General features: G+C 37.5%; 1 protein-coding gene across 1 annotated transcript in view; it reads right to left on the minus strand.

Annotated features, from left to right (window-relative positions):
- The window catches only part of COL3A1 (collagen type III alpha 1 chain), a 77,850-nt gene that overhangs the window by 15,126 nt on the left and 45,087 nt on the right, over positions 1 to 17,637 (minus strand). Inside the window, exons 12-35 of the mRNA XM_026668018.2 lie at positions 17,085 to 17,129; positions 16,355 to 16,408; positions 15,618 to 15,662; positions 14,798 to 14,851; positions 14,060 to 14,158; positions 13,886 to 13,930; positions 13,676 to 13,774; positions 12,057 to 12,110; positions 11,783 to 11,890; positions 11,291 to 11,344; positions 11,057 to 11,155; positions 9,183 to 9,236; positions 8,326 to 8,424; positions 7,999 to 8,052; positions 7,835 to 7,888; positions 7,315 to 7,368; positions 6,864 to 6,917; positions 6,375 to 6,419; positions 6,194 to 6,292; positions 5,992 to 6,099; positions 5,435 to 5,488; positions 4,161 to 4,214; positions 3,992 to 4,045; positions 2,788 to 2,841 (exon numbers count right to left, since the gene is read on the minus strand). Coding sequence (XP_026523803.2) covers positions 2,788 to 2,841; positions 3,992 to 4,045; positions 4,161 to 4,214; positions 5,435 to 5,488; positions 5,992 to 6,099; positions 6,194 to 6,292; positions 6,375 to 6,419; positions 6,864 to 6,917; positions 7,315 to 7,368; positions 7,835 to 7,888; positions 7,999 to 8,052; positions 8,326 to 8,424; positions 9,183 to 9,236; positions 11,057 to 11,155; positions 11,291 to 11,344; positions 11,783 to 11,890; positions 12,057 to 12,110; positions 13,676 to 13,774; positions 13,886 to 13,930; positions 14,060 to 14,158; positions 14,798 to 14,851; positions 15,618 to 15,662; positions 16,355 to 16,408; positions 17,085 to 17,129 — 1,593 coding nt within the window. The remainder of the gene's footprint in view (positions 1 to 2,787; positions 2,842 to 3,991; positions 4,046 to 4,160; positions 4,215 to 5,434; positions 5,489 to 5,991; positions 6,100 to 6,193; positions 6,293 to 6,374; positions 6,420 to 6,863; positions 6,918 to 7,314; positions 7,369 to 7,834; positions 7,889 to 7,998; positions 8,053 to 8,325; positions 8,425 to 9,182; positions 9,237 to 11,056; positions 11,156 to 11,290; positions 11,345 to 11,782; positions 11,891 to 12,056; positions 12,111 to 13,675; positions 13,775 to 13,885; positions 13,931 to 14,059; positions 14,159 to 14,797; positions 14,852 to 15,617; positions 15,663 to 16,354; positions 16,409 to 17,084; positions 17,130 to 17,637) is intronic.

A 17,637-nucleotide genomic window follows, 5' to 3' on the forward strand; every position in this document is an offset into this window, starting at 1 on the left:
GACTTAGTAGAAGTGGAAGTAGGGCAAATCTTCCTGAAATACGAATAGACAAACTGGCTTGGAACAAAAGACCTGAAACTTAATCCAGGCAACCGTGTGTGTGTGTGTGTGTGTGTGTGTGTGTGTGTGTGTGTGTATGTATATATATATACATATATACATATATACACATATACACATACACACACACACACACACACAGACACACATACATATATATATATCTTGGTGTGTTTGGGTCTTTTCCCGTGTAAGATTGAGAGCATCTTGGCAATGTTTCGATGTCACAACAATAGAACTCAGAACGTCATCACACAGCCCATGACCCAGGTAATTACGACCCAGGAGATTACAGCACAAGACCCAGGATGTCAAAACAATAGAACTCAGAACGTCATCACACAGCCCATTACCCAGGTCGTTACAACATAGAAGGCTGATAAACACACAGCCAATACCTCAGCCACACATGTTCTTATGAAAAAGCTAGCCAATCTGCAAACATCAACTCCATCAACCAATCAAGAAATAACAACACAGCCAACCTTCCCACCAGTATATATAGGGAGACGGCAGCTCTGATCATGCTTTGCTTGCACAAGCACAAGGCTGAAAGCACCAGCTTGAAGATGGCGAGTGGGACCTCGTCGAAATGTTGCCAAAATACTTTCAATCTTCCATGGGAAAAGACCCGAACATGCCAAGACCTACATACCTGTACCCATGAAAATCTACGAATATAGGCAGTTAGCAAGACATCACCAATAAAGGAGTGGTTCTGCAGGTGGTGACCACAGACCACTTCTCAGTTCCTATGCTTTCTGGCTGATGGTTTGGTCACTTTTGAATGCTGGCGGTGCTTTCACTCTAGTGGTAGCATGAGACGGAGTCTACAACCCACACAAGTGGCTCAGGTAGTGCAGCTCATCCAGGATGGCACATCAATGCGAGCTGTGGCAAGAAGGTTTGCTGTGTCTGTCAGCATAGTGTCCAGAGCATGGAGGCGCTACCAGGAGACAGGCCACTACATCAGGAGATGTGGAGGAGGCCGTAGGAGGGCAACAACCCAGCATCAGGACTTCTACCTCCACCTTTGTGCAAGGAGGGACAGGAGGAGCACTGCCAGAGCCCTGCAAAATGACCTCCAGTGGGCCACAAATGTGCATGTGGCTGCTCAAACGGTCAGAAACAGACTCCATGAGGGTGGTATGAGGGCCCGACGTCCACAGGTGGGGGTTGTGCTTACAGCCCAACACCATGCAGGACATTGGGCATTTGCCAGAGAACACCAAGGTTGGCAAATTCACCACTGGCGCCTTGTGCTCTTCACAGATGAAAGCAGGTTCACACTGAGCACATGTGACAGATGTGACAGGGTCTGGAGATGCCATGGAGAACGTTCTGCTGCCTGCAACATCCTCCAGAATGACCGAATTGGCAGTGGGTCAGTAATGGTGTGGGGTGGCATTTCTTTTGGGGGCCGCACAGCCCTCCATGTGCTCACCAGAGTGCCATTAGGTACTGAGATGAGATCCTCAGACCCCCTGTGAGACCGTATGCTGGTGTGGTGGCCCTGGGTTCCTCCTAATGCACGACAATGCTAGACCTCATGTGGCTGGAGTGTGTCAGCAGTTCCTGCAAGACGAAGGCATTGATGCTATGGACTGGCCCGCCCGTTCCCCAGACCTGAATCCAATTGACCACATCTGGGATACCATGTCTCGCTCCATCCACCAACGCCATGTTGCACCACAGGCTGTCCAGGAGTTGGGGGATGCTTTAGTCCAGGTGTGGGAGGAGATCCCTCAGGAGACCATCTGCCACCTCTTCGGGAGCATGCCCAGGCGTTGTAGGGAGGTCATACAGGCACGTGCATGCCACACACACACTATTGAGGTCATTTTGACTTGTTTTAAGGACATCAAAGTTGGATCAGCCTGTAGTGTTTTTTTCCACTTTAATTTTGAGTGTAACTCCAAATCCAGACCTCCATGGGTTGCTAAATTTGATTTCCATTGATAATTTTTGTGTGATTTTGTTGTCAGCACATTCAACTATGTAATGAACAAAGTATTTAATAAGAATATTTCATTCATTCAGATCTAGGATGTGTTATTTTTGTGTTCCCTTTATTTTTTTGAGCAGTGTGTATGTGTGTGTGTGTGTGTGTGTGTGTGTGTGTGTGTGTGTGTGTATGTGTGTGTGTGTGTATGTATGTGTGTGTGTATGTATGTGTGTGTGTGTGTGTATATATCTATATCTATATCTATATCTATATCTATATCTATCTATCTATCTATCTATCTATCTATCTATCTATCTATCTATCTATCTATCTATCTATCTATCTATCTATATATTTGTTTTCTTAAGTTTTAGTACTTACATGTATGGCATTCAGCTTTGTTCGTTTTCCCACGTCATTGTAGTTGTGCTTTTATAGATGAACACTATACAGAAGCCTGATGATGGCAGATGAGATTCTGCGAAACATTGCTACAACTTTAAAAGCACAACTACAATGACGTGGGAAAATACCCGAACAAAGCTGAATGCCATATATATATATGTGTGTGTGTGTGTGTGTGTGTGTGTGTGTGTATGTGTATGTGTATGTTTATGTATGTATTCCACTTTTCTTTCTCCTGATTTCCTTTGCAACTACTAAACATGCTGGTTGATACTTGGTATGGGTTGCTCTGCTATTTATTTACTCTACTTCAACTCATCTCAATCCAGTAGAACAAATCTTTCCCACCCTTTATGCTAAAATATCTTCATACTTACAGGTGCTCCAGGGAAGCCAGCAGGACCAGGTGGCCCTTGTTCACCACGATCACCCTGCAGGTGACAAAGGAATAGAAAAGAAGCATAACTAGCCCTACAAGGAAAATGATTCCACTATGCTAATACCAGTCTTTGCCTCCCTCAGCTACCCTCCTTTGCTCACAGTAATATATATTTCTAACACACTTCTTTTTGTCTTTCCACCAGAAACCTTACTATAAAGTTATTCAAAGCCCCTTGTTAATGTGCAAATTTTTCAGATGGAGTAGGAGATTCCTGCACTTTTGAATAAACTTAAGGACTTTGTAAAGAACTGCTAATCCCCTCCAGAGTGCTTCAAGAGAGCCATCTCAAGTGGATGGCTGGAACCTCCCTTCTGGTGCAGCATATTGCACCCTTTGGCTTTGCAGGTAGCATCAAAGGGGATCAATACAGGTCTTTGAGCCCCTACTAATCCAATGAAAGCTGCATTTAGAGTTTTCTAATTCTTGTGAAAGAAAGAATAAGAAGTGGGTTAATATTTTCTGAAGTCAATATTCTTTAGGACAGGGATCCCCAACCCCTGCTCTGTGGCGCAGTGCCGGGCCACAGCCAGTTCGAAACCGGGTTGTAAAAATGGTGGGTAAGTCTGTGTGTGCATGAAACCATCCCAGAAAGGTTGGAGACCTCTGCCTTAGGATATAAACAAAATGGTTGCAGTCTATCTCTGCTCCTAATTCACTTGCTGATGACCTCCTTTTTACTTCCTATGTTATTTTTATTTATGAATTTACTTGTCTGTTTCCTCTTTTATGACTTTAATGGAAAAGTGACAGTGTATTACCCCTTGAGGAGGTCAAACAATCTTAGGAAGATAGGAGAGTAAGAGCTTGAAATTCTCTTTTTTTCTAATTAACATTGATTATGAAGAATTTTATGCTGCTAACTGAAGATACAGCTTTTGAGATATGAATTGATATTCTTAATTATAGATATTTGCTTGAAATTATTTGTAATATGAAATGTATTAACTTTTTAAATTTAAATATAACTTCTAGATAGGTTGAAAAGAACAGGAGTATTCTAGCATATTACTGTTATCAAGAAAGTAATCTAACTTTCCAAACCAATTAAGATTAAATTAAAAAAAAAACCTTTGTATGAAAATTGTAGGATAAAACACCTACAAATGTAATTAGATTATGTATTTGAAAGAATTTCTTACCGGACCACCACGGGGACCTGATGGGCCATGGGGTCCAGCAGGTCCAGGTTCTCCCTAGAAGATAGATAGATAAATAAATAAATAAATCTTTTATTTCAGAATCATTTTCTTCAAAATGAATTTAATTTATATGAACATAGGAATGAAATATATATGTTGATATGTATACCTTATCACCAGATTGGCCAGATGGACCAGGAGGTCCAATGGATCCTACAGGCCCCTACAATGTTAAAAATAAAAATCAGTTGGTAGCATGGGCTTATCAATCAACAAGTATGAAAATGCAAAAACATTCAGAATACTCTTCCCTGCACTGAAAACCTCTGCTCATTTTAGTTTTGCCTTCCTAACCCACTCTGTCTCCTGTTGTGCTGAAGTTTCATAGGCAGAGAGAACATTCCCAAGAATTATCAAATGAACTAGATATAGAGCCTGAAGATGTTTAACAATATGTCACAATGCTTGGGACTTGGCAAGGTATTTATTTATTATAGCAGATTCTTTAACTTGTGTCAATCAATTTGCCATTGTACAAATTCATTGAAATGAGAAGAACAAAATCTGTTTTTGTTAACAAGTATTTTTATATTTCTTCTCCCCTCACCTATATTTTTCAGAGATTCTAATTCTAGCTCTTTGAAAGATGAGGAAAAGCTAAACTTTTAAAAATTTAGAATTACTTGTATATGGCTGACTAGTTATTGATTATGTGCAGTCAATTTGATGCCAACTCGTAGCAATCACATAGCTAGTTTTTCCCTATGTCCCTAACTTTGTCCTTCAGTTCTTTCAATGTTACATCCATCATCACTCTAACTCTGTCCATCCATTTTCTATATGCTCGCCTACAAGCTTATTCTACTTCTTTTCATTCTGTTCACTGTATTCTCATCAAGGAACTACTCTCAACTCAGTAAGAGTCCTGGAAAATAAACACAGCTGCCTCTTCAAAGAATCTTGGTAGATCTGAGGAAAATTAGGTCAACTAGATTATTTTTAATTTTATTCCTATTACTGTAGAAAAATGCTTATTAAAATATTTACAAAATTGCACAAATTAAGAAAAGAGCTCCTGAAAATGACTATAAAATATATGTATCTTTTTGGAAGGCTAAGTTCAGTGAGGGTTGAGGCAAAAACGGAATTTTCACACTCAAGCATCTCTAGAGATAAGGATTTTGCTGTGGCACTCTCTTAATCTTGGTTAGATAAGGAAGGAGTTGCTACAAATAACCTGGAAATAGGTACAATTAATCAATCAACTACATACCCTAAACTTCTCCTCAGCATTAGAAGCTCTTGGCATGTCTAAAATATCCAGGCTATCATATTAAATGCAAAATCTTTTAAAAAGCTGTATGGTCTGTTGGAACCAATTTTGCTCTGTTGTAAATTAGATGAGGCAAACAAATTACCCATGACATGGCAGAATCTACTTACTCGTACTCCATCTTTACCAGGTGTACCATCGCCTCCTCTGCTTCCAGGCTCTCCCTATCCAAATGAAAGAAAAGAGCAGATACATTGCAAATAAGCTAACCAACAGCAACCTGTGGTACCATGCAGTTCATAAGCTTTCCCAAACTAAAAAGCAACGTTTATGTCTTTATTTAAAATTATATAATAAAGAGTATTAAACAAATACAATCAGCAGGGAGACACGAAGCAGGATATCGACTCAGTGGACAAAGAATAAAGCTTTAACAACATCCACTTCTGACGTAAATGAACCTATTCAAAGCATTCTTCCCTAAATCCATTAATTTCAGTTACTCTTCTCAATGTACAGAAGATGGGCTTTATGCAACCTGGAGATCTAGTTTAGTACTTACGCATATTGCCCAGCATCAGGTTTTATGAATAAGTGATGTCAATCTCAAAAGTTTAGATCGACTTAGTTAAGCTTAGTAATCCTTGATAATAAGTCCTAGTTTAGCTGGTCTTCATAATTTTGGATGGTATTATCTGGTTATTTAGGGGAATATAAAAGAACGTACCTTTTCTCCCTTAGGTCCAGGATTTCCAGAAGCTCCTCTCTCTCCTGGCATTCCTTGCAATCCTGGAGGTCCCATACCACCAGGAGGACCAACTGGACCACCAGGGCCCTGAAATCATATTTTTCAGAACAGTTATTAGGACACCTGGAAAAAGTACCTGGAGCATAATTTAGGTATACAAAGTGCAATAATTTCAGCTTACTTTTCCACCTTCAGGGCCAGCAGGGCCAGGACCACCTCTAGCTCCAGGGGGACCTGCATTTCCTGGTGCGCCTCGTTCGCCTGGGATGCCATTTTCACCCTAATAGAAATAAAACCATTTAGTTTTGTTGGAGTTCTTCATTTTCACATTTTTATGTGACCAGATTAGTACCCAAATTTACCTTTCCTCCTGGAAGTCCTGGAAGTCCATTTTCACCTTTTGGGCCCTATTGTGAAACAAAGGTGATTTGATTATTATTTCTGTGTTTTCATGGGTGACAACTTCCTTAATATTCAAGATGCAGCCAAACAATTCCACCTGAGGTGTCTATCCAGTCAATGACAACACTGATTACATTGATCTTCTTCCAATGCATCATATGGAGGAGGGGAAGGAGGGAGGGAGAGAGAAGCTTTGGAAGTATGTAATATCTGATTTCTGTAAGATATTATTATAAAAATAGCTGGGATTATATCTGAATAATAGCTAATGAACTTTCTTAAAAGCTGAATTTTGTGGCAACATTATAGAAATTTGTTTTTGTGGAAAAGACAGAATGTTTCACAACAAGGTCATAGTTCTGGAATCATAATTTATATTGTTTCCCACACTTAAGTAGCACTACATATCCCTTTTACCCATATTTGGGAGAGACAAAAGGACAACTTACTGGATCTCCAGGTTTTCCACTCTCTCCAGGAGCTCCTGAAGGACCAGGTAGACCCTAGGGGAAATACCGTTATTGTTTAACACATAGCCCTCTGTTCTTCAGAGATTGCATTTAAAAATGTCAGAAATAGAGATTTATTGTACCTGATGAATTTTTATAAAAAATTGAGATAGTACTTAGTCAGGCCATTAACATCATATATGTCATTCTTGTAATTATATTCAGTGTCACACTTTTTATTATGAACCACCATACACATTAAATAAATAAATAAATAAATAAATAAATAAATAAATAAATGAATGAATAAATAAATAAATAAATAAATAAATATGAAATAATTTGGTGGACAAAATCAGGCAACAGTAAGCTTTTCCTTTTCTTCACTAATTTCTTGATTTCACTTTGAATGCATTATTTTAAAAGCAAACGTTGAAGAATATCAGCATACCTGAAATCCAGGTGAACCTGTTGCTCCTTGTTCTCCTCTTTCACCAGGACCACCCTGGGAAAAGAAAAATATCATTCATGGTTTTCCATTCCCCCAACAACTCCTTTCTTAGCTTGTTTGTGCTGAGCGGTAATAACTTTCAGTTCCTGGATACGAAGCTTTCAAAAACCCTAAAGGGACAACTTCAGTCAATGCAGTGTTAATTAAACCACAATAAAGAAAACAAAAATTAATGTGCTATTGTAGAGTTACAATAGTCAGTGGTCCATTCCACTCAATCTAATTTTTGAAGGATTTAAGCTAACCCACTATTTTGAAAAGTATTGTTTTTCAATAGATCCTGTGATCAAAGGATGGGCTCAAATAATTCTTTCCATCACTGTAAACAATATAATGATTAATAAGTTAATGAAAAATTGTGTTATTCATTGCTTGCATCCATCACTCTTCAGTAATATAGAAGATATACATATATAGTAAGTTAATATTAATACACGACTTTTATGTTTTTATTACTTACAGCAGGTCCTGGGGGCCCCTGTCCTCCTGGTTCACCATCTTTTCCAGGTAGCCCCTGTTAAATAATAGAGTAGTGATTAGCTTACAGGGTCAACAGAATTGAACATGTGGGTGTATACGTGTAGACAGAGTGAAAGAAATTATTAAAATATTGAGTTTACTGACCGGTCCGCCAGGAGGTCCAGATCCTCCTCTTTCCCCATTTTTACCCGGTGAACCCTACAAATACAAAAGATGCAGTTTAATATCTTACCAATAATTAAACATAAAAAATTACAGGGTTCAAATGCAATTTCAATTTAACATGCTGATAGTAACATGTCTGCATATTTTCTTATTAGTTTCGTTTCTTTGAATAATACACTCTTGAAAGCTTATTTCTTTGTTTAGGATTACTTTTGATCAACGAGGAGTTGACATCTCAAAGAGAAATTTTAAAAAATGTCATCCTAAATCCAAGGGTAGTCTGGATAATAATGAGGTTATACTGACCTCATTGCCTTTTGGACCAGGGAAGCCCATCACACCTGGTTGACCTCGTGGACCTGCTGGTCCTGGGGGACCACTCCGCCCTGATTCTCCTGGTGAACCCTGAAAGTCATAGAGGTGAAGAGAGGAAGAAAAATAAGGAAACACTGGAAGATCACTGAGATTAAACATTTACAAACATGTTTAAACAATGGGATTGGCCCATCCCATTAAATCTAACTCTATCAGAAGAGGATTGGTACAGACCCTGTCTGTCAAGGAATTTCAGCTTTGTGGGGTCAAAGAGAATAGACTTTTTCACTGTGGTCCCTGCCCTGTAGAACATTCTGGTGCTGGAAGTGAGATCTGCACCCTTCTGACCTTTCAGAAGGACCTTAAAACATGGATTTGCCAGCAGGTTTGATGCCCTGATGCAGGTTTGATGCCCCTTTGTTTTTAATTCTTATTTAAGATTTATTAATTTTAATATGTTTTATATTTACATTTTTACCATTTTACCAAGCCACCCAGGATCACTTTACCAATGAAATGTGCAGTATAACAAATGAATGAATGAATAAACAAACAAACAAACAAATAAATAAATAATAAGTGCTATCCTATTTGGTCCCTTAGAATATAATTGTTTTTTTTTTTTTCAGAAGCAGAAATTAATGTGATTCTGGTAATATTAGATGTTAATACAGAGATTATGTAAAAAGGCTTACAGAGCCATTAAATGAAATGGTCAATGAAATGCTTGTAAATAATTCCCCAAGAAGTGAAATAAGCAACTAAATTAAATGCTCATAAAGTGACATCAAGGTAAGGCACAGTAACAAAAGTAGTATGAGGTAAAACAACAGAATATAGTGACGTACAGAAGGACCTGGTTTTCCATCTACTCCTGGACTACCTGGACTCCCTGTTAAGCCCTGAATAAGAAAAAAATATATGTAATTAGTGCATGTTGAAAGCAATAGCTTTTCTAACCCTGTTTTATTATGTAAATAGGGATTAAGAATACAAATAGGGCTATAGCCCTGGTTGGAGAATTTCAAGTACTTTTATTAGCGAAATCAAGAGATGCATCCATAGAGCTCAGAAATATCTGTTGCTAGGTAAGGATATAAGGAAGATAGTTACTCTAAGTCAGGAATACTAGTCATTTCGTTACTGTAATATTAATAAAAACTTTATTTAGATAAGGTTTTTTCAAGAATCAAGTTCACAAGGATGAGGTAAAAAGCTTTCCTGATAATTTCTAGCTGACCTAAGTTTATATAGAAAACACTAAGCAAATTTGCGCTTGGTTCATACATGTATGGGAGATCACCACAGAATCTCAGAACAATAGACTAGAGTGGGAAGATAAAATACATCTTGGAAGAAGGAAACAGGAAACCATTTCTAAATTGGCTACCTAGCTGTGTCTGTATCATCACTGAATTTGACCTGAGATAGTCTTTGCCTTTTATTAAGAATATAGTCATTTGAAATGAAGCTCAAATTATTTTTACTGGGTGGTGTAAAAACAATTGGTTACTGCAATCATCATGAAAGATAATCAAGTGACTAAAGAAGCTTATGATTCTTCAGTTTACAAAAAGTTAAGCTGCAGGCAAAAAGTCAACCAATTAATAATGAAACTCAATACCAACATCATTTTGTACCATGGCTCTTGATCCTAAAAGTCTATTTATCAATTCTTTAGGGTACTTTATCTGGGGGAGAGGGATTCTACACACTTGATCAGTATGTTTCGTTTCCTAAGAGAGCTATCCTACACTCACTGATTTAAAGATTCACCTGAGTAAATAACCTGTTTGTTTGTTTTTTAATTTATTTATTTTTATACAGGGAACATCTGACTAATTCACAGAAAAAAAGACAAATTTCCTTGGGTTGCAGGTAAGGGCCCACACATTAAATAAATCTGGACATCTAGCAGAAGGGACCAAGCTAAATAAATTAGATATGTTCTTCCTGATTTTTCTCAGTAGAGAGATTATTTTTCTTCCTATAACAACACCATTTTCTCACTACATTACCACAGTGAGTACAGTTCTTTATAAGCTTCAAAACCTATATAGCAGGGCTTCACAATTTATCCTGGGTTAAAGACTTTGCCTTTTAGAGATATACTGGGACCTTTGTTTACAGTAATAATGAGTGAGCTATTCCTTATGATTTATATTGACTGTTTCCTAGTATGATTTAATTGGTGATTGTACCCTATGACTATCATTAAGTGTTGTACGTTATGATTCTTGATTCTTAACAAATGTATCTTTTCTTTATGTATACGGAGAGTATTTACACCAAGACAAATTCCTTGTGTGTCCAATCACACTTGGCCAATAAAGTATTCTATTCTATTCTAATTAAACCAATTGACTAGCACTGACATTTAATAAAAATTAAAACAATTTCAAAAGGTCATATATTTAATACTGTTCCCTTTCCTTCACAGCCTGTCAAATTCTCTGAGAGCTATACCTCAAACTTTCTAGCATTACATTCTGAAGGCAATAGTGAAATATTATCTATAAAGAAAGCCAGGTATCTTTTAGATATAACTGATTCTCAGAACTACTTTTGAGATATTTGCATTAACTGTAACAAGTATTTATAATCTGGGATTATGGAATCTGATCATTAATAAGGGAATGCATTGGTCTTTTTTGTTCTTGTTGCATCTTTCCTAATAATGTCTCTGAGTTTTATATTCTACACCCAGGAGATTTCTACTTACTCTCATTCCTGGAAGGCCAGGGCTGCCATCCCGTCCTGGTTCTCCAGGAGCTCCTCTTGGACCAGTACTGCCTGGACCACCTCGCTCACCAGGTGCCCCCTTAAATGACATTGAACAATATGGTCATACAAGGACACGAAGAAAAAGGGGATTACAAATCATAATGTGGCCTGAACAAAAAGTAGTAAATGTCTTTGGAAACCAAAAGCTCTAAGTAAGAAACCTATTCTTCACCTTTTCACCTCCAGGTCCACTCGGACCAGCAGGACCGCGGAATCCTGGAGCACCCTGAAAAATAGAAACAAAGACATTTTTTACTGAAAAGCTCATGAAGGGATTTCCAAAGGTAGGAATATCACACAGTAATGAAGTTGAGAAATCAATGCATATGTTCAGTTTGTGTTCTTATGTGTGATTATTCTAATGACTAGAATAATTGCAGATTATATCCTTGTTAGCATACTGAAGTGTAGCATAAGAAAAATAATGATAACAAGAGAATTTTCTCTATCGGCATTAACAATCCCATTGCCTTTTCTCTGGTGAACAACCATCTTATTGCTTTTAATTCCAATTCTTCTGAATAATCCCATTGGTTTGATTAGCAATTTAGCCACAACTGATGTACACAAATAGGTTAGGGCACAAATGTATCTGGAAAAGGAGTGCTGACTACCATAGGTTGCCTTTTGTTCTTCTCTAAAACAAAGCTGTTAGAATACTTGCCCGTTCTCCTGCAGTTCCAGGTATGCCATTGGTGCCAGGTTGACCAGGTGCTCCTGCCTTGCCTTCTTCTCCTGGAGGACCAGCACTACCAGGGGTGCCATTTTCACCCTTATAACAAAGGCCATCAAACAGTCATGGATAAAGCTAATGACATTTCAAGATAAACTTTTACCAGAACAATGCAGCTTTTCAACTTAAGGTTTACTCTATTTTAGTAAAAAGGGCAGGCCTATTCCACCCCAGATCTACTACAGCTGTATAAATTAATACTTACACGTTCACCTCTTGGTCCTGGCTCTCCTTTTCCACCATTTTTACCAGGTTCACCCTGAAAAGAACACAAGACTGATGAATTGCTTTGTCAAATTTAAACTCTAGACCTAGAAAACCTAGAACTACGCTGCCTCCAGTCTGATCTAAATATAGTATAAAATCATACATTGCAATGTCCTACCTGCAAATGAATACTTCAGCTTCAATTATAACAATACAAGAGCACACAATAGATACAAACTCAAGTTAATAGAACCAAACTTGACTGCAGAAAATACGACTTCAGCAACAGAGTGGTCAATGTTTGGAATACTCTACCTGACTCTGTGGTTTCTTTCCCAAATCCCAAAAACTTTAACCTTAAACTGTCTACTATTGACCTCATCCCCTTCCTAAGAGGCCTGTAGGGGGCGTGCATAAGTGCACCAATCGTGCCTACTGTCCCTGTCCTATTCTTTCTTTTTATTTTTCTTATAAGTATCTATCTCATGTATTCAAAACTATGTTTATTCTTATACCTGTATCTTGTAAGCAATTAACAAATCAAATAAATACTAAATACTAAATTTGATTTGTTTGGTCCCATCAAACACAGATATTGGTAGTATATTAGAATCTTGCTTACAATAAAAGACAAGGGCTTATTTGGAATTGGATCCAAAGAATCATGTGTACAAAGAGAATGTGAATCAGTACTATTACTCTGTGAATTCTTCTGCAAGCACTAGATAGATTTCTTACAGTGAGATGTTACTGAGCATTGAGGATATTGATAAGATGATAGGCTAGGTATACAAATACGTAAGATGTTTTGAGACAGCTATTACAGAATCAGTCTGTGACAGAAATGTGTATAATCTAAAGATGATAAACCATGCAATGTTGTTCTATATTTCCAGTATAGAAGGCCATTTTATATTATTTTTAGGTAGCAAAAAAGTAGAAAGTCTTTTGCTGAATTTGATTTATGAAGTTGAGGCTTATATAGAATCCTACTTCCTTCTGGATCCTTGTTCTGATTTTAATCCTTTACTCAGTGCTATTCTGGTATATTTCTCCTTGTAGGAGAAGATAGGAAACAGAAGACTCCACAAAAGAGGAAACATGGGGCATAGAAACCCCTTTGAATGTTACAGGGAGGCAGATATACAAGTAAGCATGTTACTTGAACATTACCTCTGGATCCAAGTCAACTTCTTTAAATTGAAGCATTTCAGAGTCAATATCTGATCTACACTTACATGTTTATTGCCTCAATATATAAATGAGGAGACATGTATATTGTCCCTTCTCTCCGAGATTATCTGTAAATGTTATAAATTCTTACTCGGCATGTAACTGTCTTAAAATATTTTATTACTGTTAATATTTGGACCTTCTGGCCCTCCAGAATGTTTTAGATTATCAAAATTACACAACAGGAAAAAAAGGTTGACAATCTCCACATATTGAAAAAAATGGGGGGGGACCTGAAATCCATGAGTTATTTCCATCTACCCAAATCATACCCTTCTCTCAAAAGACATTGTACAGATTTCTACGATATGGCACATTTTGTGTGTATCTGAATTCATTTTTCATGTAATCATGACATAAAAAAATAGCATGCTGATCACTTACAGATGGACCTCTTTGTCCAGGGATTCCATTAGTCCCAGAAGGACCAGGAGGACCACGAGCTCCACTTAGACCAGGAGCACCAGGCATTCCAGCAGCACCCTGGATAAAACCAACATGTGCTCAAGAAAGATACCATGGAATGATTTGAGTCAACATGCATATTGCTTAGGAAAATGCAGTGGCATATACCACTCTGCCTGGGACACTTACTGGAGGGCCTTTGGCACCAGGATTTCCATCACGTCCTCCAGGACCCTATTGACAAAAGATAATAGCTTTTATTAGGTTATGCATTTTTTTGAAATACTATGATCTTACTAAAATACACTTTACTAAAATCTAAAATAGACTTGAGACATCATTTTATAAAGAACATATACTTACAGGAGGGCCAGAACCCCCAGGTTGGCCTGGAGCACCAGCATCTCCTTTTGGTCCAGGAGGTCCACTAGAGCCTGCGGGACCAGCAGGACCGTTTTCACCCTGTGAAGTGAGAGAAAGTTAGACCAATCAAATTAACAATATGTGGCAGCTGGACAACTTTATTGGGGTGGTGGTAGTGGATCCCTTGCAGTTTGAAAGGTTTGGCAATGTGCTAATGAATATTCTCTGGAAGAAGCATTATCGCAATGAAACCTCAAATATTCTTGCTGGTGCACTGAACATGGAATTGTATCTAGCAGAGGATAGAATAGTAGAGGGTAGAAAGAATTAAGGGCATATCAGCATTAGTAGTGCCCGTCAATATTCCACAGTAACAGTGGCTTCCCTCCTTTAAAGGAATATATACCAAACATAGGCTAATATATGAAAGGAGAGGTCGGTGGCCTAGAAGTGGAGCTCTTGCCTCACAATCAGGAGGCTGTGATTTTGATCCTTCGTAGAGGCAGATATTTCTCTTTCTGGGCACAGTGAGAATATATCTGCTGAACAAAACTCTGCATTGGAGACAGGAAGGGCAACTGGCCAGTAAACACTCTGCTAGCTCCATTCGGTTGCCCAGATTCCACCCCGCAAGGGATTATGGGGTCATTAAAGATTATGATGATAGGTCAATATATGAAACATCATTTTTTAGAGTGTTAATTCAATTTCTCTTTTTATATATGCAGTAGTAAATACCTTAAAACCTGGAGTACCAGGAAATCCTGAAGGTCCAGGAGGGCCTGGTGGACCCTGAAGAAAATAGAATAAGGACATGATTACTTGAGGAAAATTATCAACAATTTCTTTAAAGAAAACAAATGTTGCTTGGTATTACATCATATTCAAATGAGGGGAAAAAAGGCTTTTGTAATTGAGCCAACCAATGTAAAATTGTGTTGTAAAACAGATATCTATAACACACGGAGCCTGTGTGGGGGAAATGTAGCTCTAGTTATATGACTTTTTGTTCTTAGGGTGACTTGCGGAGCCTCCAAGATAAGCTGACCAATAATAAAGTTCTTGAACCTCCATCCAAATCTAATTATCTGCTAATTTATTATAGGGTTCTTTTTTTCAAAAGCACTGGATTTTCATTTTCTCTCTTTGCAAATTTTAGTGTACATTATCTATTATATAAATTTATCTACTGTCCAGGTCTTAAGAGTTTGCAACCTTGATCTTTTAAAGGAAAAGGTGGGAGAAATAATATTTGAAAATATTATTTTATTTCAAATATTATTTGAAACCCAATTAATGTGCCAGGTTAGAAATAAAAAGACTGTGAGATCTAATTCCACCTTAGACATGCAAGCCAGCTGGGTAACTTTGGGACAGTCACTCTTTCTCAGTCCAATTCACCATGGCTTGTTGTGGTATAAAATATAACAAGTATAAAGTTTCAGGTGGGATTTGGGGGATTCAAGGACCATAATTTGTACTTTAGCTAAGAATTTCAATATGGAAAATCAGAAAAGGGATGGGAAATACCTGAGAAAGAAAGAAGAGATATACTTACAGGTTGGCCCGCTGCTCCAGGGCTACCATCGTTACCACGACCACCCTGAAAATACAAAGGAATTGATTAGAAACAAATGAATGTTGCTTGTGGTGTTTTAAAAATAACTAAACAATATCACAAAGCTTACAATAATGAATGTTCTATAACCTTTCATAACTGCTCTGAACTCATTTATTTATAGGTATTACAGTTCTTTAATAATTAAATAAGGAACCCTAACATCTTAAATGTACATAATAAGATATACAGTATATGGGATGTTATCTAATTATATATTCATTATCTATTTGCATTTTTTTAAATAAAAAGAATTGTTCTGTGAAAAGGATCCCATGTCTTATCACTAAATTGCCTCAACTGGGATCATATTCTGATAGTCTTTTTTGAACTGGAGCAGACAAGCCAAAGATGGGGCAAAAGAGGAACACATAAGAGCCAAAAATAGCAAACATTTTCCAGCTTTTTTATACACCAAATTATAAATATGGATAACACACTGCTAAAAAACTATAGAATCAGAAATGGCAAAGTTGTGCCCTTGAAGTGAGTTGTAAAATGTCTCCAAAAAGACTGATTTTGCCAGAGCAACTCACAGAAACCAAAGGTAGTGCAACAAATTTGACTTCCATTATCTTGTCCCTTCCAGGATTCTTAGAGTCTATAATTATATACCAGAGAATCAAAATTGGCAATGATAATAAGAGTTCATATTAAACGTTCACCCAACTACTTACTGCAGTTCCTGGAAGCCCAGCTCGTCCTCTTTCACCAGGCAGACCTCTGGGTCCCTGAGAAACATACAAGGCTTTTAGAGAATGCAGAGCAACCCAAAACATTCACCACTGAAGGAACAGCTGTAAAACCTTCATTAAAGAAAATATTACAGATGAATCATACGATTTGGATCAACCATGGTTCAAATTAGGCATTTGAGGAAATCAGGGATGCTTGATATGTAACATGATTTTTTCCCCCTTTCTCTTATTTTTAAACAGTTCTTGCTATGCTTCCTCAGATCAGAAGTGATTTAGGCAAGGAGGATTAATTTAAAACCAGAAAGTACAATAAGGTAAGAGGGGACTGGCTCCAGGCTTCACATTGCAATTCCGGCATTATATGTGAATTAGGCAAGTGCATATGATTGCCTCAGGTGTTTATGATCTTATCCCCAGGGTTGGCACCACCAATGAGTATTCTGCAAAAATTATTTGAAACTCAGCTCAGCCATACTTTTATTATTGTTAAGCTTAATTGAAACTAAATATGTGATAAACCTCATGTACTTCTCCAATCAGAATAGAAATGTAAATCTGTCTCCTTATTACTTACTACATAGATTACCACAGGGTTCGATAGATTTTTCTTCATGTGGATGAGTAAAAGGATTACAAATTTATGATAATTTTATTGTTTCTATAGCTATTTTCTCCCACATACTTTCTACAATATTGTTCAGAAAGTTACCATTGGTCCTGGGGATCCATTTTCTCCAGGAAGGCCATTTTCACCCTATGTGATAAAGGGAATATCATCTTTGTTATTCCACATTTGAGCAAACCATTTTACATTATTGTCCCAATTCCATCTTTCTCATATTCTCATCATTCCTACTACCTTCCCCTATTGGTATTTTATGATTTATCACTTGTTATTTGTATCTTATGATTTATGATCTATGACTTACCACTTTGTTATTTGTGTGTACACTGAGAGCTTATGCACCGGAGACAAATTCTTTGTGTGTCCAATCACATTTGGCCAATAATGAATATTCCCATTCCTATTCCCAATCAAGCAAGAACCTAAGCACTCTAAAGCAATTTTCCATATTTGAATCTCTTTCTGCATCAGACCAGTTCAGTACAAAAAAGAAGGGTCAGTTTGCACCAGCTGAAACTATATATACTGTATAATTCTCCTTATGGAGATCATTTTTATCAATGAAAATGTGGCATGCAAACTTTAGAAATGAATAAACAAGCCAACTACCAATTTCTTAACAGAGTGATCATTTTGG

This window comes from Notechis scutatus, chromosome 1, assembly GCF_049901735.1.
Source record: "Notechis scutatus isolate UNSWTSFEM ecotype Mainland chromosome 1, rNotScu1.2, whole genome shotgun sequence".
Taxonomy (NCBI): domain Eukaryota; kingdom Metazoa; phylum Chordata; class Lepidosauria; order Squamata; family Elapidae; genus Notechis; species Notechis scutatus.